At 36.2% G+C, this 21,942-nt stretch overlaps 2 protein-coding genes across 3 annotated transcripts; both read left to right on the top strand.

Annotated features, from left to right (window-relative positions):
* The first annotated feature begins 8 nt into the window (after positions 1 to 8).
* On the top strand, positions 9 to 3,755 carry LOC125057813 (ecdysone oxidase-like). Of its 2 annotated transcripts, XM_047661720.1 has the most exons (4): positions 9 to 831; positions 1,210 to 1,347; positions 1,433 to 1,566; positions 1,658 to 3,755. In XM_047661720.1, exons 2-4 carry the CDS (start codon positions 1,224 to 1,226, stop codon positions 3,194 to 3,196), a joined length of 1,797 nt encoding a protein of 598 aa, XP_047517676.1. In that variant the 5' UTR covers positions 9 to 831; positions 1,210 to 1,223; the 3' UTR covers positions 3,197 to 3,755. The 2 variants fall into 2 exon arrangements, with proteins under 2 accessions (XP_047517676.1, XP_047517677.1); XM_047661721.1 differs by having other exon boundaries at positions 9 to 1,347.
* Positions 3,756 to 6,213: 2,458 nt separating this feature from the next.
* Positions 6,214 to 21,721, top strand: LOC125057820. Its single transcript, XM_047661732.1, has 7 exons — positions 6,214 to 6,926; positions 9,512 to 9,641; positions 9,823 to 10,116; positions 10,316 to 10,483; positions 20,032 to 20,145; positions 20,274 to 20,446; positions 20,674 to 21,721. The coding sequence occupies exons 1-7, from the start codon at positions 6,529 to 6,531 to the stop codon at positions 20,789 to 20,791; spliced, it is 1,395 nt and encodes a 464-aa protein (XP_047517688.1). The 5' UTR covers positions 6,214 to 6,528; the 3' UTR covers positions 20,792 to 21,721.
* The last annotated feature ends 221 nt before the right edge of the window (positions 21,722 to 21,942 follow it).

Raw genomic sequence — 21,942 nt, 5'->3', positions numbered from 1 at the left:
GGTAAGTACAAGAACAATAATTATTGGTATATGTATTTTAACAAATGTATAATAAATTGCTATTGTTGTGCCATTTAGACGCTTAACGGTTCACTACAAAGTACAAGGCTGACGTGGGGACTTATCCAACAAATAGAGACCGCTTCGAGATTTAATGTGTTGTGGGATTTTATCGGGATTACCAGTAATTATTTTTACTACCATATGGCCATCTACTTCCTCTATCGGATTATAAATCGGTGTGATATCTGCGATTTCAGTCTCAATGGTGGCACGTCCTTCAACTTGCTGGTATCGGTTGCGGGTGGCTGCACCTTGTTCGTCCTCTTATGTAAAATCTATCAGATTTGATAAGATATTGTCGTAAGACAAGATAAGAATAATGCAATATATCTCGACACAACCGGCGTATAGCGGATGAAAAGACGAAAATACCGTCAGGTCGAATTCTGATTAGTGATATTTACATTATATAGTGAATATATTAGATACACAGTGTGATTCGCGATATTTACATTAAAATAATCGCCTAATTGACAGGTCGGATCATTGTAGGTGGTTTAAGCTATCCTTAAAGATATTTAACAAGAGAATTACGTTTGACTCGATAATGTTTTGAGACATCCTGTATTTAAAATAATATTGATAGTTCAATTTAAAAACCGCAGAGTGATAGGTAAGTAGAGATAACCGACGCCAACTAGGTACGTGTATCGTAACTACATTGACTGTTATTTTTGTAGATCACAGAGACATAGTGAACTATTCTGGTACGCCGTATTACCTGCATAATCGCAAATCAGTCTGAGAAATAAACAATAAATAAAATAGGTACGTGATTAAGCTGTATTATTGATTTTTGTTTGATATCGACCTTTACTCTATAGGCGCTGTTGTGAATTGTGATGTTATGTTGTATAGTTAAAGTTTTTAAAAAGTAGTTAGTATTTAATTAATAAATATATTTGAAATCCCTATATCTACAGTATTAAGTCGAAAATATTCACGTAGATCTATTGTACACGATGTCATTGACCCGGAAAAAATAGCCTTTGTTTTTTAAAATGGGTTTTTGTCACAGCAATTACGTGTAATCCACATCCTGCAGCAAATAACTATAATTGGTTGCTTGTATAATAATATTTCATTTTATCTTTACCCGTGCTAAGTAAGATTTGATATTACAAACTTATAACGAGATCATCTTAGAAGCCTCTCCGTACATGGAGACGTATGGGGCATGGGGCGGTGGGGCAGCGGGAGCCACCATCGCAGCCGCGCTGAACTACTTCGCCGCCGCGCAGTGCTTACTACGAGAGCCTTGGCCGCCGCAAGCCAACCTTGAAAGTTCGTAAATTGATGAACTCATAAATGAGCTGTAGCAGCGTAGTCCACATTAATATATAGTTAATTTTGTATGCTTTCTTGACAGATGGCACAGTGTTCGACTTCATCGTGGTGGGAGGTGGTACGGCGGGCGCCGCGCTTGCATCCCGTCTATCGGAGTTGCGAGACCACACCGTTTTGTTACTCGAGGCCGGTGGTGATCCCCCTCTAGAGAGCATTGTGAGTAGAAAACTTATACTATGGTGAAAATCTATACTCATTTCGGTTTAAAGAGTTTTCGAAGGCCCGTTGACACATAGAATGTGTACAGATTCCAGGTTTTCGCGATGCCATGAAACAGAGCGCAGTGGATTGGAACTTTACAACCACAAATGACAATTTTTCAAGTCAAGCCCTCCGTGATGGTAGCCAGCGCCAGCCCCGTGGGAAGATGCTCGGCGGAAGTGGTTCCATCAATGATATGATATACTCTAGAGGATTTCCAGCGGATTACGACGAGTGGGCGGCTGAACTCGGGGAAGACTGGAATTGGAAAAATGTTTTAAAAAAGTTCAAAAGAACAGAACATCTCACAGATGAAAGAATTATCAACAACCCTTATCTGACACAGTTTCATGGATTTGGAGGGGAAATTGAAGTGGCAGGGTTCAACGAATCTACTCGGGCTACAGATGAATTCCTCGCAGCATTCAAAGAAATGGGTTTCAGTATAGTACCTGATATGACTAATCCGTATGAAATCGGTGCTGGACGATTCTCCCACACGATACGGGAAGGTAGACGAGAGAGTTCTGTCACTGCCTTGCTCAATTCAGCAGCAAATCGTGATAACTTGTATGTTTTAAAAAAATCTTTCGTTTCTAAAATACTAATAGAACAAAATAAGGCTTACGGGGTGCAGGTACTCCAAGACAATAAGACATTGAATTTTTATGCGACGAGAGATATTATAGTGTCCGCAGGAACATTTAATACGGCGAAATTGTTGTTACTGTCCGGCGTAGGGCCAAAGGAGCACTTAAAAGAAATGGGTGTCGATGTGGTGGCCGATTTACCCGTAGGGGATAATCTCCATGACCACATTATGGTGTTAAATTTTATTTCAGCAGAAGAAGGGACTTGCCAAAAAAATGAAAATGAGCATTATTTAGATATAATTGAGTATCTTTACGATAGACGAGGCTTTTTTCAGAAAACGAGTGACTTGGCCGCGTATGTATCATATAACAGCTCCACACCAAATGTACCCGATTTTGCATTTTATCCCACGTGTATGGGAAAGAATAATGATTTTTATGAAGCTTGTACTAATATATTAGGGTTTAAATCATATATTTGTGAAAGAATAACATCAGCTAATATAGTTAAGGAAATACTGATAGTTGCTGTGGTTAATTTAAAACCACAATCGAGAGGCAGGGTGCGATTGAAGAGTCGAGACCCTTTGGACTCTCCGCTGATATTCTCCGGGACCTTCAGCGATGAGAAAGATTTGATGCATTATCCAGCAGCAATAAGAACGGCTAGGGCTATAGCTAACAGTACATACTTTCGTAAAAAGAAAGCGGAGGTCATTGACTTAGAACTCGAAGAATGTAAGGGAAACGACGGCGATGATATGTTGCGCTGTTGGGCGAAGTCGATGGCAACTTCAGCTTGGCACGCAGTAGGTACGGCCGCGCTTGGCTCCGTGCTGGATTCGAAGTTGCGGGTGCGGGGCGTGCGGAATCTGAGAGTCGCAGACGCAAGTGTCATGCCGACAATAATACGCGGCAATACAAATGCACCGGTCATCATGATTGCGGAAATGGCAGCGGAATTTATCAAAGAAAGCCTCCACTTATTATAGAAATAAGAACTAAAGATACATTTGTTGTTTGTATTGTATAGTTAAACTATTGTTACAATGTTGTTATATATTTTCACTTACGTATATATTCATTACTGTTATTTGGTATCTACATATTAATATGTAATGATTTATTTTATGTTACGCCTGATTAAAAGCTGTACGCAATTGTCGCATTGAACTCCACTGTTTTGTTTAAAAAAAAACACAGTTTGTTTGTGACAAAAATAATTAATTTACGGTACCTACTTTATATTACTATGTATGGAGGTACAATCAATAATATTGAGCGGCAAATAACGAAAAATAAAAATATCACTAGAGCAGTTTATCTTTAGATCTAGATAGAACAAGTTCACTCCAATAGATTAGTTTGAAGAAAAATATTGAATTACAGTGTCAGAGGAATCAATAAGCAATTTATAATACATATGTCATAAATGGCATAGGAATAGGGTAATTTATTTAATTAAACTTCTAATCGATTACTTACTGCACACAAAATCTCTATTTCGATACTAATTAGTTGAGCAAAGAAAGCACCAGCTCTGGGTTTACCGGTACTATCTACCAGGCGCCAAATTAAATCTTTACATAGCGCCTGTGCACTCGGCCCAAGTGTCTACTCCAAAGGGAACAAAATCAAAATTGGAGGAAAGACCCTTATAATATTTTAGCCGGTTGTTACTTTCCGCCTGCTGTGCGGCTACTTACTTGAAAACCACAAGGCCACTTATTAGATGTATATATGGGCACACCTTAGCGAAACTGATGCCAAGTTGAAGTCGTTCAGGGTCCATAGGTTTTTAAATACATAAAGAGGATCATCCCAGCTCCTTTGAAAGTTAACGCTAGAAGCCTGGTTCGGATGCTAACCACGCTTTTTTCGCATCGGTTAAATCCGCAATCCCGTAGGTTGTAGAATAAGATCTAAAGATCTTAAAGATCTAAAGATTTTTACCTACCGGACTGCTAGATTTGTGCAAGCATATGAGAGAAACGATGGAAGAGCTTCACTTGTTATCTTGCGTACTTCTAATCCGCCAAAGCAAATAGGAATCGACAAAACGACAGTTTAAAATAGATTCCCAAGAAGTTTATGAAAGATTATCCAAATCACGTAATAGAACTGAATGATTCCATAGAGGGCAACAACGCAGTACGTAACTCAAGTTGGAAAAAGACAGAATTTTAAAATGAACAGAGTACCTACTGTTCATTTTTTATAAAACAGAGTGCTGCTTTTTTTAGGAAATTTATAATTGAAATCTAAGTCTACTGACTGAGGAGATTTAATTTCACATTTATCAATATTACAGTTAGAACTATTGATTAAAATCTGATATAATCTTAGAAATACCTAAAAGTACAACCTGCGTTTTCTCCTGAGTACCTACCATCATCCACCAGATATTATAATTAGATTTTAAATTTTGTATTCAAGATTTTATAACAAGACTAAAAACTACTTGGGAGTAGCCGGCCCAAGAGGATCTCCTCGTTGAAAACCAAACAAGGTAATATAATTATTTTACAACAAATTCAACGAATGTCGCATCATAATAAGTTTCAGCTTCAGATTGTTCCATTCGATCAACAAATCTGGAAATTTTATGCGAATGAAGTCGTGGTTGTAACCTAATTAAATATATTACTAACCCTTATATATGTTGTTACATAAGATGATATTATATAATGAGTCATAAAAGAATCAATAAATAATGATGAAGCGTAAAATTTCACCCCAGGAATGGTGCGGTGCGTAACCTGATCGTGACAGCACGTGGAGGCAATGTCAACGACATGAACACTATGAACATTACATCACTATGATTATAATTGCAACACAAATAAAGTATTGCCTCAGGATTTGATGTTGAAGTTATTGGAAATGTGTCTAATAAACTTCTTATTAAAGTATATTGGTATAGGTATACAGGCAGTCCTCGTACTTACGGCATGTTAGGTTCTCCAAATACGCGACGTAAATCGAAAGGACGTAAGTCGAAACATATTTTTTCGTATGTTTACATGTAAAACTCAAGGGTTAGGATCCACACGGACTCGAAATTTAAAAAAAAACTGCATTTATAACAAAGGATATACATACTTTATTATCAAAAGTAAGTTCTTAAAATAATTAAAAAATTCTTAAAAATTAAACTTTTGGCTTAAAGAAACTATCAATCCTAGATTGCTTCGCTTCTTTCTTCTCGCTATTAAACAGATCATGGTAACACTGATAGGCTGCACAAATTTTGTTATTAACGTTGAAACTTCTCTCAAAATTAGGATCATTTTCTTCAAAAAGTTTCATGGGATTCTCCAAATTTGCTAATAGTGTCAAAACATTGTTTGACGTAAATCGAAACCACGTAAGTCGAGGACTGCCTGTACTGGCGTTTCCCTTTTCAACTTTACAAACTTTAACTATGCTTGTGTTGTTTATTTTCATACCTATGTAGATGATATTATATGAAAAACATTGTATTACAAGAATGTTATGAGTATCAACAAATTCTCAAAGAAAGCTCGTTCACTGTACAGAGACAGATGTCCCTTTAGACAACGAATCTCTAGCATGTGTTTCCGGTTGGAACCGGAAGTAGTTTTTTTAATTTATCAAACAGGACGCAGCAACGTGTTTTCATTTAGGATTCTACCCTATAAACCACTATCTAGATCAAAGATTCCATGTAAAATAGCTATTATAGTAAATTTCGACATCTACGTCAGATATTACGATATCTGTGATTTTAATTTTGCCATGTCTGTCTGTCTATCTTTGTAAAACATCAAACTGAAACTTAACAAAAAATTAGTTAAACTTTTGTTCCTAAAACCATTTTACAATCAATCAGTCAATCGTCTGAAAAATCGCTGACGAACTCTTTGAAAGCTGTTTGAGCGAGATATGAAATTTGTGAGGAAGATATAGCCGTCATAGTGACTACGTGTAGGTTCGGGATACATCTGCTTAGATGCTTGCTTCTACGTGCGTTTGTAACAGTGATGTGCGCAAAGAATACTTGCTTTCATGAAGGAAAACATAGTAAGTACCATCATTCGTCCTACAACGTAGTGTTCTTGCAGGGTCACAATATATTATATTGGTTGTCACTGAACCTGTTAGTTTACAAAAGACATATTTACATTTTCTAATCCGGAAATTGTGAATATATCAATGGTATAGATTGACAAAAACAAACTTCGATGTGTCGCGGTACTTTCACCTGCGCGAGCGAAAATTCTGCTAGTGAAGTAAGGCAGCGCGCGCGCACCGGACGTATCGCGTCGTGTATTATGTCGTTCGCTATGATTGCGCCCCAAGCATGAGCGACGAACGCTCTTCCACCGATAACGTCCCCGGCGGGACGCCTAACTTTCCGACCGTGTCCAGTCTGAAGTCGGAGGACTCTACCGAGCAGCTGATATGTAAGACTCCGCAGAAGAACACCGTCAAGAGAGGTGTCAGTGTCAGTTCCAAGAGTGTAGAAGCGGGAAGTGATGACGGGAACGGGTCGCGGCGACTGATCGTGGCTCTAGGAGTGGCGCAAGTGGGTTTAGGGGTGCTTCTAGTCGGAAGCGGCGCCCTCGCGGTGGTGAAGGGCGCGGCTCTGTCCCGGGTCGGAGCCGGCCTTTGGGCGGGTGGACTAGCCGTGGTCGCCGGTGTGGTCGGCGTCATCGCAGGCCTTAACGACTGCTACGCGCTCAATGGACCCACTTCAGGGTGAGTGAATCTCGCTAAAAACTAGGCTAGTATGCGGGCTGCTGGAATACTTTGCTTTCAGCGTTTGTCCAGAGCTGATAAAATAAACGTAGGTGCCTACTTTCCTGTGTATAATTTTTATAAATAAACAATAAACATAATGTTACCAGTTATTAAGTTGTTTAACAATAATGTTATATTTTTGTTGATTACGCTTTAACTGCGTTAATTTTCACAATATTTTGTTTCGATTTGTTAAATGCAATAGAAGAATGTCCGGTAGCAAGCATAATGTGCCGGTGCAGCGCGTGTCCAGCAAGAAGCAGGGCGCGGCGAGGCGTAACGTTCCGGCGCGTGCGCGCTTAGATGCACTGCACATATTCTGAAACATGCACTTTGGTTAATTACACTCTTAAGCTCTTTAAGTGATGAAATAAGTCGAAATAGTTGCCAAAATCTTGAAATTAAAACAGCATATATTGTCGCGTTTTATATGTTACATAATATACCTACCTATGGACGTGGATTTGAGGATAATTATTCGTACAATGCAAATTAAACTTTCGGCACTGTATCGAAAAACAGCTTGACCAATATAGTTAACTTTTATCTCGTCAAGGCAAATAATATAAGTTTGTTAGACTCACTTTCCAAAATAGGTAAAATAAAGAAAAGGGTACGCATAATTATAATTATGTTTTAAAATTGTCAATACAAACACACATCGGTAAATCTCTTTGGGTCGTCATTAATTAAATTAAGTCCTTATTCAATTCTCTTTTACCCGTACGTTGACACTGACATCCAAAATTTAAGTTCATAGGATTTTAAACGTTTTGTATCACATTAATATTTTGTGCTTCTTCAAACGTTTATTTCCATAACAAGTTACTCTACGGGGCGCCTTATTATTATATCTATAAATTACATATTCATATCTCAGCAATGTGTATTGCGCTTATTTAGACACACTTCGTGTTACTGACCAACTGGAAAACATTTTTTGTGACGCGCAACGGTTCTCGCCATGATTGTTTATATTTTACAGTTCGTTCCATTCTTAAAGAGGTAGGCACCTACTCGAATATGATTAACAGGGGCCATCTGGCCTGTTTTAAATAAAAAAAAAATTAATAAACATTTTATTAAGTAGGTACTACATTACTTTAGTAATTAGCTATATTATTTAAGAATAAAAACCCTAAGTTAGAAACTACATTTCTGTATCCATTCCTACGCCTGCAATAAAGACATAAGAATAGGATTTAAGGGAACAATTATCCTAGTTAAAGGTTTACTCAAAATAGAATGTTTTTTCCGTTCCCATAATCGGAGCGACACCGTAAATATAGTTTTATAATATTTACAATATTTCTTTAGTACAATGACTAATAAATAAATACACAGGTTTAATAGATAGTAATCTCCTCGATCAAATTGAAGTATTATGGTAGCTGTACACACTCGGCGAGACACCCCGAGACAGGCCGAGGGCGAGAGTGTACAGTAGAGCTCTCGTCTCGCCTCGCTTCCTCGCAGTCGGTCTCGCCTCTCTCGGTCGCCTGTCGGTTTTTTGCGCACGAGTCAAAGGGTCTCGCGAGTAAAACGAGAGCGACCTGTACACACTCGTTCAATCACTTGCTCGATGACTGTGGTTGTGACAGGACGTATCGCACAATGTGGTCTAACGAACGCGAATTTTGGCTGGTATTGCTTCTCTCATAAGAGTATTCTTCTTAGTTATCAACGGAGCAACTTTTTGCAGTAAAAATTGAAAGTCGACTAAAGAAATTCTTGTAAAATTATCAAATTGGCCAGAGGGTTCTGCCACTAGCTCTGCCAATTGATTTTCCATGGTGCTGCTGAAATAATGTACAAAATAAATGAATGACATACAAAAGGTAAAACATACATACAAGTAGCAATTTACAATTTTGGATAATATTAAAACTTTATGAACCTAATTACCTATTTCTGTTGCGGTGCATAGTAACCATCCACCATCTTCTTCTTCGCCATGGCTTCGTAATTTTTTTTTATGGTAAACGTGAAGAAAATTATAATAACTTATTGCACAAAGACAAACAGCAGCAGCGGTTTCCACGTCCATTATTAACGGTGTTTTAAATACAAATAACGTAACGAGTGTGTACAGGCTGCGCTCTTCTCTCGGTCCTCTCGGTCGAGACTCTCGGCGAGAGGCTCTCGCCGAGTGTGTACAGCCACCATTAAGTAAAACAGCAGCCATCGCGATTTGCGAACATATAGGAGCAGTTTATCAGCTTTCACCGGTTTCTCCGAGGTATACTCACGTAGCAACTTCAGCCTTACACCTAGCATCTTTGCTTTATTTTTAAGCGACGACTATTTCTAATACTAGAAGATGAAGCCCATAATTAAAAAAATAATAAGCTGGCTATTAGAGTTTGCCAGTTTCTCAGATAATATGTGGACAGCGAGTGTTCGTTTACGTGCGATAACTATTGTTACAACACATACAAGTTTTTTGTTTTACTTCATTCAATGGCATTCTTTAAAATATATTTGAAAATTATTGTTCATATAGGTTATTTATTTTTGGATTAAAATAGAAATTATTGTTTTAGGGGACTACTGACTGCGTTTCTGGCTTTATCTTTGCTTTGCCTAGCTTGCGGTAACAGCGCTGCTGTGCTGGCGGCCGCAGGCCTACGAAGAGATTCGCTTCGAGACCCCGATCCACTTGACACCTTTCAAGTAATATTTTTTAGTTATTCGTTTATTTTTTATCTATTCAGCGGTAAAGAGCCTCCTAGAAGTTTTTACGAAACAATTCATAATTAATTAGTAACATTACTTTTCAAAATCTGTTTTAAAAACGGCGTTACAATATATGTTTCAGTTTCGTAAATGTTGTCTAATTGAAATCTCCTCTCAGGATGAAATGCAAGCCTGGACGCCAGTGTTGACTAATATAGCACTTCTTATCGTCGCGTCACTTCACTGTCTGGTGTGTGTCATTTCCATCTACTACCTGTCGAAGCGGGTCTGCTCGTGCTTCCGCCCCAAACAGCCCTTTGACCACAACCAATTCTCGGTGGATTACAAGACTCCTTGCGTATTTCATGTCGACGAGATGAAGAAGGCTCAGGATCAGGAGCGACAGCGCGGTCACGAGCTGTGCAAAGAGTTGGAGGCAAAATTACAGAACGACGCACCAAAGAGGAAGAAGGTTCTACTCTGCTCATACATTTCTTTAAAAAAGTTTTACTTACACTAATCATAACCTTTATGTTCAGTAACTTTTGATCTCTTCTATATACAAGTAACAGATGACCATAACCTTCACTTAGTTCGTGGGTAGAGACTAATGTCGTAGAATGATGCTAAATATCTATTGCATAATATATGAAAAAAATTGTTTAAAACAGGAAGAGTGTGAGTTCGGCAGTGCGAACAGTAAGGAGCACCTCGTCAATCGTTGGCTGGGTCGTCACGGTGGCGCTGCAGGACGGCCGCTACCACGCCACGGTGTACGGAAGACTAGGAAGCCTCCACCGGGTCCTGTGGTGCTCGTACCGGCGCATCCGGCCAGCACGGTAAGTCCACATTTTTTTAAAGACGCTCAAAATATTTTTTGTACACAATTACAGCACTCCGCCATGGCGGATTTTCGTTTAAAATGTATGTTTCTAGTACACCGTAGTTCCACATTTCAATTATTCAAATATTCAGGGCAGGTAGTTTGCAGACGTTGTCTGCAAAGTTTCTCGGTTTGATATTCTCGTAAATAAATAAGTAAATAGCCCAGAATGGTGAATCTATGTAGTAAGGCTGTTGACTGCGCGTGCGGTGGGATGCGGCAGGAAGCACGATGCGTGCGCACGCTAACGTTTTTGCCCCGGCGCCGCTGGTTCCGCTCTCGTTGCGCCGGATTATTGACGTGACTGCAGATTAGCCATATCTAGTTATTGCTATTGTGTTACTGTGTCTGTGGTTTTTGGGAGAAAGTGTCTCAAGAGCTTGTATACTTTCTTACATGGAACAGTTATATTGTCACTTCTGTTCACAATTCTAAATTTGCTGTTTCTCTTTTCTTTGAAATTCACCCACCGTATGGTTTGCGACGTTATTTTTACAATCGCATTCCATTGACTCGGTCTCGCCCATCCTTGACACACATTTCTTTTAATTTACCGAAAACAATGGTTGTTTTTCACTTTTTCTGACCGTGATCTTGAGTCTTTTACGTGAGAGTGCCTTCTATTTATCCGTATATTGTCTTGCTCAACACTTCTGCAAATTGTACATTTAACTTTATATATTTAATAAATATTACTTTTCGGAACTAGGAAACAGGAAGATAAACAGAGAGCTAGGCAATTACTAAACCTAGTAATCAACTTAATATATAAACAATAATGAAACTTTTAAGAGGTTATCATGATATTAAAGTCTTAAGATATATTTTATTATAATTTGAATTTTATTGAAATGTCAATAAGCATGATGTAACAAAAGCCAATATTACCCTTTGATCTATAGAACTAATTTGACAAAACAATTTAATCGGTCACGCTATGACTTACGTAACTGAGGTAAACGAAGATTACTTAAAGTACGAAATCATCGTATTGTTGGCGTTTGAAAGAAAATATGTTTCAGCAGGATGAAACGTTTCATTATAATTGTTGAAATAAGTTTTTTTATTCCTTTATAAGTAAGCTATACAGTCGGGACAGTTATTTTAACGAACTTATTATTAATGATTTTTAGTTTTCTTCTTCTTCAAGTAAAGCGTTGAACTCTTTTGTACCGACGCAATAATAAAATCAATAGTAAAACGAGTACCCTTCATGAGTTATAATAATAATATCGCCAAGGTGGTAACAAATCGGTGGGAAAGCACACCATTAGTGGATGCCGCATCAAACGCGCCGGCAGATCGATTCATTATACAGATTATTTTGCACTGAGGAAGTATGAGTTTATGTGCGTACTCAGCCGGTGCAATTCGCATTTACATTAGTTCCTAACATTAAAGTTTAGATGTTATTTCATTTCTGTTTCATGATCATTATGATTTGTGATGACGATTACTGATTTGGAAATATCCCAGGTAACGTTATTTTTAATTTCTACGTAGCTCCTGTTATAGTTTAACTGAAAACAACTTTATTTTAAGGCAATACTTTGTGCTGTATAATTGTAAAACTGATATAAATTATAGCATAATCACAAAACGCGGAAAATGAACAACTTTCTTGCCAACACGGTTAAAAATTGTTATTCTCTAAAGTGAATGTTGTGGCGCAACAATGAAGAACTTTAATTACATACCTGGTATGATTCTTCCGAAAGAAAAACGATTTTTAACATAATGTACGAACTATAACTCTACAAATAAAATATTAAAGTATGTATAAATTTCTTATTTCTACTGTATTATATATTATCTTAGTATGAATTTGATAATTCAGACTGCGTTTAGCTGAATCGTCCACAGAGTGTCGGAAAGGGCCGGCCGACGGCTCTCTCGTAATTACCAATTATAATTACCACGCCACCAACTCACGTCGCACTTTCTACTACATATTATCTATATTGTTATTATAATAGAACTCATTTTGAGCCGAGCTTTTGTTTTTGTTATTATAGTTTATAGATGGTATCCTCTATAGGAAAGGCATTCATTTAGGTTTAAAAATGCAATTCAAATATACCCATCTAAGATGGTTTTATAGCTTAGAAAAATGTCAAAATTGTAATAAATTACGCAACACAAATATGTGTTTAAATTAATCGACCATTGAACTATTATACAACTAGCGACTTTCTCCAGCCTCAGCGCATCGCAAGCAGGAGTGTTGAGAGAAATTCGATGTTGGTTTTCTTAGTTCTTCTTAGGATTCAACATAATTAGCCCCACCTGGCACCTAGCTTCCAGTTATGGTAAAGTTTTCTCGACGAAGCGGACGAGAAATCGCAATTATTTATTTAATTATTTTTATTTATTTGTACGATGTACGAGTATAAAGTGGTTAGCATGTATAATTGTTTTAAATATCTGTTCAGGTCAAAGTATTGTATTTATTAATATCTATGGGTTAATTCATGTCTTAATTAATAAATTATCTTAGCGCCATAATAGGCAAATGATCCATTGAACAGAAATATGATAACAATAGGAGAGCAAAGACCTCTTTCTGAGGCTGGGAAACTTGTTCAGGTGTACACAATATGTTTAAAATTTAGTTTTTATGACCTTTACCGTAATAGTTTTAGAAATAGGTACATTTTTTAAAGAAACATCAAAGTCTCGAGCGCCTGTGTCGAACCTGTAGCCACAGCTGAAGTACGAAATTGCAAGAATACTTAAAAATTAAAATTTTGAGTTCATATTTATCATTCAGACACCGGCGCCTTGGTTCGTTGATTAAACCGTCTAAAATAAAGTATTTAGATTTATGATAACATAGTCACTCTAGCTATGTAGTTATGAATGAGAAAAAGAAATAACATAATCGATAAACCGTTGTTGCTGTGGTTGTTTCCCAGCAGGGGCAGGGGGAGAGGTTCTATTGTCTTTGTCAAGTCACCGCTTCATAAACGTATAAATTAACTATATAATTTCAATTATTAACTTTATATTAACAGGTTCTTAATACAATTGTTGTGAGATTAGCGAATTTGGTTATAATCTCGAGATGCATAAAATGTGTCGTTCTCGTTGCCTACAAGTAGCAAAGTAGTGTTCGGCGCTTTCTGTTTCATCAAGCGAGAGTGGCCCGACCACCTGCCACTACACCACTACTTGTGCTATATCAATGCGATATGCTTTTGTAGTACACTGATAAGTTTTGTAGACAATTATTAGACTTCATTTAAGGATAAAAAAACAATTACAGTCAATCTTTTAGTTTTTTTATTGCATAAATGATATAACTAAAGGTTAAGGTACAGGTACTATTCTGTAACTCATAGCATAACCCCAATATTTAGTGTCCATAATATGTTTATTCGGAGCTAATAACTCGTTTAACAGATCCGTGGTAATGTGTTAAACTTTCCAAGGAAATAAACATATATGCGGCGACCATCTTGTCTTGTCATTTTTATTTGAATAAAAGTATGGTTTCTATGGTATAAGTATTTTTGTTAATAGAAACACAGCGAAATATATGTAACAGAAATTGCTCTTCATGTCGTTAAATATTATCTTAGCAAATAAAAATTCATTTCATATTAATGTAAATCAGATGAAGGTTTTTACTGTAGCCATATTATACCGTTTGACACGAGATACTAGTAGATTTTACAAGTCATACTAAGTAGGTCGTGTCTGTCACAATAGGCAACGTGTAATTCAATTCCCATGTGAATTCACAGATTTTAGTGCAAAGTTCATTGAAAGTCATAATCGGTTTGCAAGTAATATCTTGTAACGCAACGAGTGCGGTTTTTAGTTGCAAGTGCTTGCACAAACTAGCAGTCGCTGACAAAATTTTAATAAAATCAACATTTTTAAAACATTTAAATATCCAGATAGGATGTTAGCAAACGCCAAGGTCTTCGTTGCCGTAATTATTACCAATAAGAACATCTCAATGCTACGCTTTAATAAATCCAATGAAGCCTTTACGTTCAATTCCTACAACGTCTAAATATGTTTAGATAAAAAATGTCGACCTTTTATCCAGCAAACGTCTAACATTAGTGCGCAATGTTTGTGTGTACTTGCGTCTGTTCATACTCACGACCTTAGTACGGCGTGCAAAAATGACAACGATTATTTTTGATATTTAAAAAGATTTCTCAAAAAAATGCAATCTTGTTTGTTTTTGTATGTATCTTTATGCGTTTATCGCAAGTCCCAATCTCTATGCTAAATATTAAATATGAATATCGACTTACTTCGCTTAAAGACGAATATAAGGCTACTTTTAATCCTATTATATGAAAACAGTTTGTATTTGAGTAAGTTTTACTTTGTAAGCTGCTAGTAGTCTTCAAGGGCCACCCGTCCCTTTCACCTGTGCAGCCTACATTCTAGACCAAACGAGACACCTTTACGAAGCTCTTACAATCGTACAATTAAATATAACAATAATTATTAATCCTACAACTATTTCTATGCCAGGTTTAAGAATACATCTTGAGAGATGAAAACTTGAAACTGCTTTTGCACTAATAGTATGAACGCCCGATGAGCTACTCGAAAAACTGGGACGAATTTAAAATACAATTTTGTCACAACTTCTCGTAGCTGTAAATGTAGATACTGCTAGTGATAAAGATTTTTTCCCACAGAGAATCTGCTGAGCTTAGTAAAGCCTTTGAGATAAATATTGTACAAATCTAGTTATTATTACATAATCCCATCGAAGTCTTTACACTCAACGAACTCTCCTTGAACTACGATTCTGTGTACTTGACCACATGCCATTAGAGTGATATCACAATAATTAATTCTAAATTACCCACTTCATTTCACATTCACGTGTCACCAAATATTCGGGCTAATATGTTAACTGTTAACGCAATATTGAGTGAGACCAATGCCTTTAATACCGCAGATATAAGGCCAGAACGCATTTTAGACATACGATTTAGCGATGTTTCCATTTATTGATAGCACCCTTTCTGTGAAAACGTGTACAACAGTGCTTCAAGGATCACAAATATTGGTAAATTGCGTTTTGGCAATCGCAGTGGGGGGCGAGCGGCAATAAGCCATTATTGTATTTGACATGGACCGTGTTATTACAATAATGTAATATTCGGTTGAGGCTTGAGAACGTTCGACCTTTCGGCGTATTTGTACCTACTATAATTGTCCAACGTTTGGGGCAATTTTGGAATTCGCCTCAAATGCCACACCTGTTCACTTATCAGCTAATGTAACATTCAAGCATATTTCATATTAATATTGTTATTTATGACAAGACTAATAATAAATATGGTCAGAAGTATATTAATAATCATTGCCTCAATAGAAATTGGTCTTGTACCAATAGACTGTCATTTGTATACCTATATGGAAAATGCAATATGGAAACTAATAATGGTCACTTCATAATCAAACAATTTTAAATAGATAAATTATTACGAATCAGAATTTTCTATATTCTTCAAAATGTTAATACATATCGAAAATTAAATTTTGCTCACTCATTATTAAACTCTAGAGCTCGGCATATTGCGCCCATTTATTGTTTCCGTTGCATTATGTTCTCGCAAATTCTGTTAGATTGGCTTGCGCAAGATTTGACTGGCCATTCCACCTGTTTCGCGAACAAACATTTTCGAACTAATCGTCGCATGTTACTGTTAAAGAAACTGAGTTTCAACATATTACATTTAACAATAGATAAAATTTCAATAGTCTATAATATTTTTTATTAAGTAAGTAAAAAACTTTCACCTTTAACAATAATAGCGATGGCGAGAAAATCTAGTTACTGCATTATTGAATAGTGTTCAATATTTAGTATCAAAGAAATGAAATTCTTAAAACAATGTGATAGTTCATAAGTTATTTACAAACTTCGTCCCCAAAGATACAATGGAGTTTTATAATACATTTTTACTTTTTATTACGCCGATGAATTTGAAGATTCAGTCGGCAGTGGCCTCTGGGGCCCTCTGTTAGTTTGTAGCTAAACTATGTTTAAAGCAACTCAGACTCTAGTACTCTAAACAACAACAGTTTTTTTACAAGACTGGTTCGTAACAGTAATTTTGTGCTGCAAGTTAACTCTGTTACCTCTGTTAAGCTGTATCGACACATTTTATTTTTCTTTTATTATCCTTTTGATGCTGCAAATTTTAAATTGTATTTATATTTAATTGAGAATTGATATAGGACTGCCATAACTTGATTTGGACGTTTACAAAACGGAAAATCAGTGCCAACTCCCGCTGTCTGGTGTATCCTTTATCAGTTACTATTTATATGAATAAACATATTTTATATATTTAAAAAGTTCATATGTAAAATAAAAAAGTAATAACTGCGGCAGGTTTAGTTCATGTTACCTCATAGCCGTCAAAGAAAGTGAACGGTAGCTCTCTTGCGTCATTATACACATTTTAATATGCATTTTAGATGACTTGAGCACATCTCGTCCGGGTAGATTCATCTATCAAAGCGATTTCTGAGCTTACTATCTCAAAATCGCTCCAATATCGCTATATATATTTGTACCGCTTTATCAACGTATGAAAATTGGCATCAGTTTATTACATTCATATCGTTATAATATCATTTTACGCAATTCAGTTAGTTACGCTTTCACGCTTACAAGTATATCGCAAAACCAATGTTTACGAAACAAAAATATCCCTGAGTGGCCCAGCAGTCGTTTTATTTTATTCAAACGGAGGTCCTGGGTTTGGTTTCTGGAGTACTGATAAAAGAGATCGGAACGTACGTATTTGCCATGCCCTAGAGGTTTACAACACAATACGAAGTGACAATAATCACAAAACTGCAAATATGTATGAATGCAATCTATGTCGTTTTCTACTCCTGTAATTGTAAATAAATAAAAACACTAGTCACGTCCGGGCGTCGAAGTAGCGGCCTTCTACCAATCAAGCTATCTGCCAAGTGGGCCACATATTAGCATATTGCGTTTACCTCAAGTGAACTCGATCGCGCACTTTCATTAAGAATGGCCCATTTAAAGTGTTTTGAGTAATTTTTTATAAATATCTAGTAATACCCCTACATAATAAACGCTAGTTTAGTTTTATGAATCAAGATTTATTTGAACACGCTCGACCCGTTCTGACAAGGTGACACTTTGCAAGAAAGCTGCGTCTTGCAATCACAGAGCCGCTAATGTATTCCGGCGACTTCTCTCCACTTTCCCAACACCTGGCACGTCCATCAGATACCGATGCGCGGTGCATCAGTGACATCACAAGCACATTTTGCAAACAATTGCTAATCAACTCGGTAAAGTTGACAGATATTTGTGAAAGTTAACGTTTTCATTATTAAATCTATTGGCCTGTTGCGTTTAACTATTTAAAAAATACTAGTAGTTTACATTTCTGTTTATTTTACTTATAATTCAGTAGGAATTTCGCAACAGGTTTTCGTACAAGAGGCAGCGACAAGTGCCGAAGCGGCACAAGGACTCCGAGTAAGGTGCGCGCCATTCATACGGTCTTATGTAATCACCAGCTCTAAATAGCTTTAGAAGACGACATTTATTTATGATCCAAAATTTACAGCTCTCAATACATTTTTACACCTTTCATTTAGTTGTAACTTATTTTCATTTTTTGTCCCCGTAGATATAGTCTTTAAAACATCGCTTCGTATCAGGTATGGCTGATATAGTAATCTCATTACCACACACTTCATTATATCGATTTAGGAACACATGAGTAATTTTGGTTTGTTTAAACGGACAAATCGGTTCACCATTTTAGTTGAATTTAATTTGCCGTTATAAATGTCTGATAAGAGCGACATATCTATCATGTACGATACTAAAGGGTATGTATAACACTTTATTTGAGAAAAATATATTACATAAAACACATTAAAAAAAACCAGCATTAAATTCAGAATAAAACGTCTGTGAAAAGTTCTGTCATTCGAGATCCATCGCGTATTATTATTTATTAATCGCGTTATTATAAGCGCTCATTGAAGACTATCATTATAGTTACCGTTAACAATGCTGGTTACTAAAACACGGAAACGATAAAATCCACTAACAAAATTAACATCCATACTATTATTAATATTTGCTAAAGTAAAAATAATAGTATAGTGTATATAAACTGAGGTTGACCGCATTCCTCCAACTTGTCATTGTCCTAAGATATCGCCTCTAGATGACTCTATAAATATCTGCATATATTTTGGTTATTAATTCGCTACCACGCCCTCTTTACATTCTAAACATAATGTAACTAGTGCATACAACAATAAAATAATAATCGCATTATTTTATGGTGCGTCAATTTGACTCTGGGAGAAATTGCAATCTTTGATCTTTCCTCTTCTCCGACCTTTGCTTAGCACAATTTGTCAATTTGAAAGACAGGACCATTTCCTAACGACGCCTACATTTAAAATTTAGGTTAGAAGTCTATCGGAGCTGAGACAGCATTTTAACGCGTCATCAGAGTTAAGAGCCAAACGATAACATCACTAGTTAGTGTGTATACACTAATAGAGCAGTGTTGGCCAATATATTTTCTATTGCTTATAGTATAAGATCCCGCTATACAACGACCTTCACCGAGATGCTTATTTAATGAAACTTATTTTATATTTAATTTAATATGTCAATAAATATAATCCATATGGGTTGCCTAGCAAATTTCAGTCCAGAGTATGTTTAATTAATATATAAAAACAAAATTTTTTTTTATAATTTGCATGTAGTAAATTTTTTGAACTTCTTTCAATCAATATTTTTAATCAGGGTAGTATGTATTATATATGTATCACTAAAACCTTCTTTTATACTAAAGATGTATATATACTTTAGTGTCACATAAAAAATATACACATAAATAATTAATTGATTAAAAACAACCTAACGTTTGCATATTCTATGGGCTTCATACTTTCGATTGGTATAGAATTTATCTAATAATCATACCGGTGAAATGTTTAAAAAAATATTTTTTTTTTAAATTAATTAAACATACTCTGGACTGAAATTTGCTAGGCAACCCATATGGATTATATTTATTGACATATTAAATTATATATAAAATAAGTTTCATTAAATAATCATCTCGGTGAAGGTCGTTGTATAGCGGGATCTTAGACCATTATACTATTAGTAATATCGTCTGTTTTTGCAAATACATATTATATAATCTAACATAATTATGCGAAATGTTATTGAGTGGAATGTGAGTGGTGTATTACTTGTACAAGTATAGGTACGTCTAATACTGCGGAAGTGTTGTTACAAACATCGCGAGCGTGACTTGCCCACTGCGGCTCGCCTTCGACATGACGAGTTTTATTGTTGTCAGTCTGCTATTATAAGTCTTTATTGAAGCCCTATGTTATGGAATGATAAAATAAAACGCGAAAATTATTCGTGTACAACTTTAATATTTACTTATGAGTTTAAGTTAAACACTTAATAATAAAACGTTTCAGCTTGGTCGAATGCCCGTGGGCGTGGTAGTACCTCCCCGGCCCTACGCCACGCTGCCCCTGCCTCCGGCGCATTACCCGCCGCCCGCCCAGTTGTACTACCCCATACACGACACGGTGAGTTTGGCTCGTTAAAGTTGTTTACGGTTTACATTCAGGTCAATAACATCTTTGGAGATTAACAATGACACTCCTCAATTAGCGAGTTGTATCAGTATACATATTCTAAATGTTTAAAAATACAGCGCATCCGCCGTCGTCGGTCTCCCCGTGAGGCTCGCCACGAGCGGCGGCGGCGAGTGGCTCGCGAGCGCGATTCGCTCACTCGCTCGCTCGAGCGGATCCACCGCAAAAGGCGTGCGGATCGCGAGCGGCTGTCCGACGCCGACCTCAAGCGGACGTACACCGGCCTGGACAGGTACGGACTTTACGGGGCTAGTTAATGTATGGAGAGAACTTGAACAGATATCTCTACAATAACTAAAACTCGATTGATTTTGTTTCTAAATCTAAATGTTCTAATCAATTCAAAATATATATAAATAGGGTTTAAATAGAAAATAAACAGCCTCTGTGGTTATTTTAATTTGTAGCTTTAATCGATCAGTTTATCCTTTATACTAAATATGCTTTCATCAATTACAGAGCATACGCGGAACAGTTCATAGCGGTGTGCGACAGCAGCCGGCTGTCGGCGGAACAGCACGACTCGCTGGCCTCGACGGCCACCAGCGACTCCAACAATAGCCAAGACACACAATGACCGTCTTCAGCACTTCCTTCAATGAACACTAATTATTGTTAAAATATCAATTATCGTAAACAACTCATAGATAAAGGGAAGAATCAATTTGAAATGAAGAAACATTAAGTTAGAATTTATTTTGTAAATTGAGATTATTTGAGACAAATACTCGTTAGTTAATTGTAGAATATATTGTGTAAATGATAAAACTGTCACCGAATTGATGTTTTACAAAGCTTTGAGTAAATTAATTAGAAATATGTTTAGTTCCGACACTGACTGCACCAGACTAATATTACTGGATGAGGTACATGCGTTAACATGCTCCAAATATTGTAATCTAATCTTTACTAACCTCACTTTACTAATAGAAAACTATCGTCAAATATCTGTGTTAACGTGTTCTGTTAAGTTTTGATTAAGCTTTAAGAATTTATCTAGTTTTTTACGTAAATGTGCATATTGTAAATATTTTATGAGTGAACCAGTAACGTAACGAAAAATTAAAAAATTTAGTGGTGAAAAGTGGATAACATTTCTACTTTTTTACTATTCATTGTAGTACATAATGTTTGCTCAAGTTAAATCTAGCTTTTCGATTTAACATCGATCAAATTATATTCTAGCGTATTCCTAAATAACGTATGATAATTACTCTTATTTTTAGTTACCGATAAAAGTTAATATATCCTGTAAATAATTGATAAACGAATGTTATATTCAAATTGTGTAAAAATTAAAATATCGGTCCTAGTCGCTCGATTGGCAAAAGTTAACTTTTAGAGGCAAGGATTTATTTATAACCAAAAGTTGTACATTTAGTTACACATGTGTTAACACACACATTATTTTCAACGTGAATTTCGTTCGAATCGTGTTAATTTTGGGTTGTTATATAGATTCCTGTGTATAAATAAGAACAGTATGAATAAATAGTTTCTTTTTGTATTTACTTTTGTTCACTTGTACACTCTAAGCTATGGGCAGTCTTATTAATACCAAATTAATTTCATCTACGTTCTTCCATTTCTAAGTCAAAAAGCTAGTTTGAAATATTATCATTCTATATATGATATAGCAGATGTCAATATAAGAAAAAGGTAACAACAAATTAGGACAGAGGTTTGCCTTAAAATAAAACTCACCTATTATCTTCCTACTTCGAAAGC

Source organism: Pieris napi, chromosome 17, assembly GCF_905475465.1.
Source record: "Pieris napi chromosome 17, ilPieNapi1.2, whole genome shotgun sequence".
NCBI lineage: Eukaryota > Metazoa > Arthropoda > Insecta > Lepidoptera > Pieridae > Pieris > Pieris napi.
Note: the sequence above shows the minus strand (reverse complement) of the source record. Positions and strands in the feature narration are given on the sequence as shown.

Coding starts and splice junctions, on each gene's coding strand:
- LOC125057813 (XM_047661720.1), top strand. CDS start 1,224: ATGGAGACGTATGGGGCATGGGGCGGTGGGGCAGCGGGAGCCACCATC. Junction 1,348..1,432: donor GCCGCAAGCCAACCTTGAAA/GTTCGTAAATTG, acceptor CTTTCTTGACAG/ATGGCACAGTGTTCGACTTC. Junction 1,567..1,657: donor ATCCCCCTCTAGAGAGCATT/GTGAGTAGAAAA, acceptor GAATGTGTACAG/ATTCCAGGTTTTCGCGATGC.
- LOC125057820 (XM_047661732.1), top strand. CDS start 6,529: ATGAGCGACGAACGCTCTTCCACCGATAACGTCCCCGGCGGGACGCCT. Junction 6,927..9,511: donor CTCAATGGACCCACTTCAGG/GTGAGTGAATCT, acceptor TTATTGTTTTAG/GGGACTACTGACTGCGTTTC. Junction 20,146..20,273: donor ACTACCCCATACACGACACG/GTGAGTTTGGCT, acceptor TTAAAAATACAG/CGCATCCGCCGTCGTCGGTC.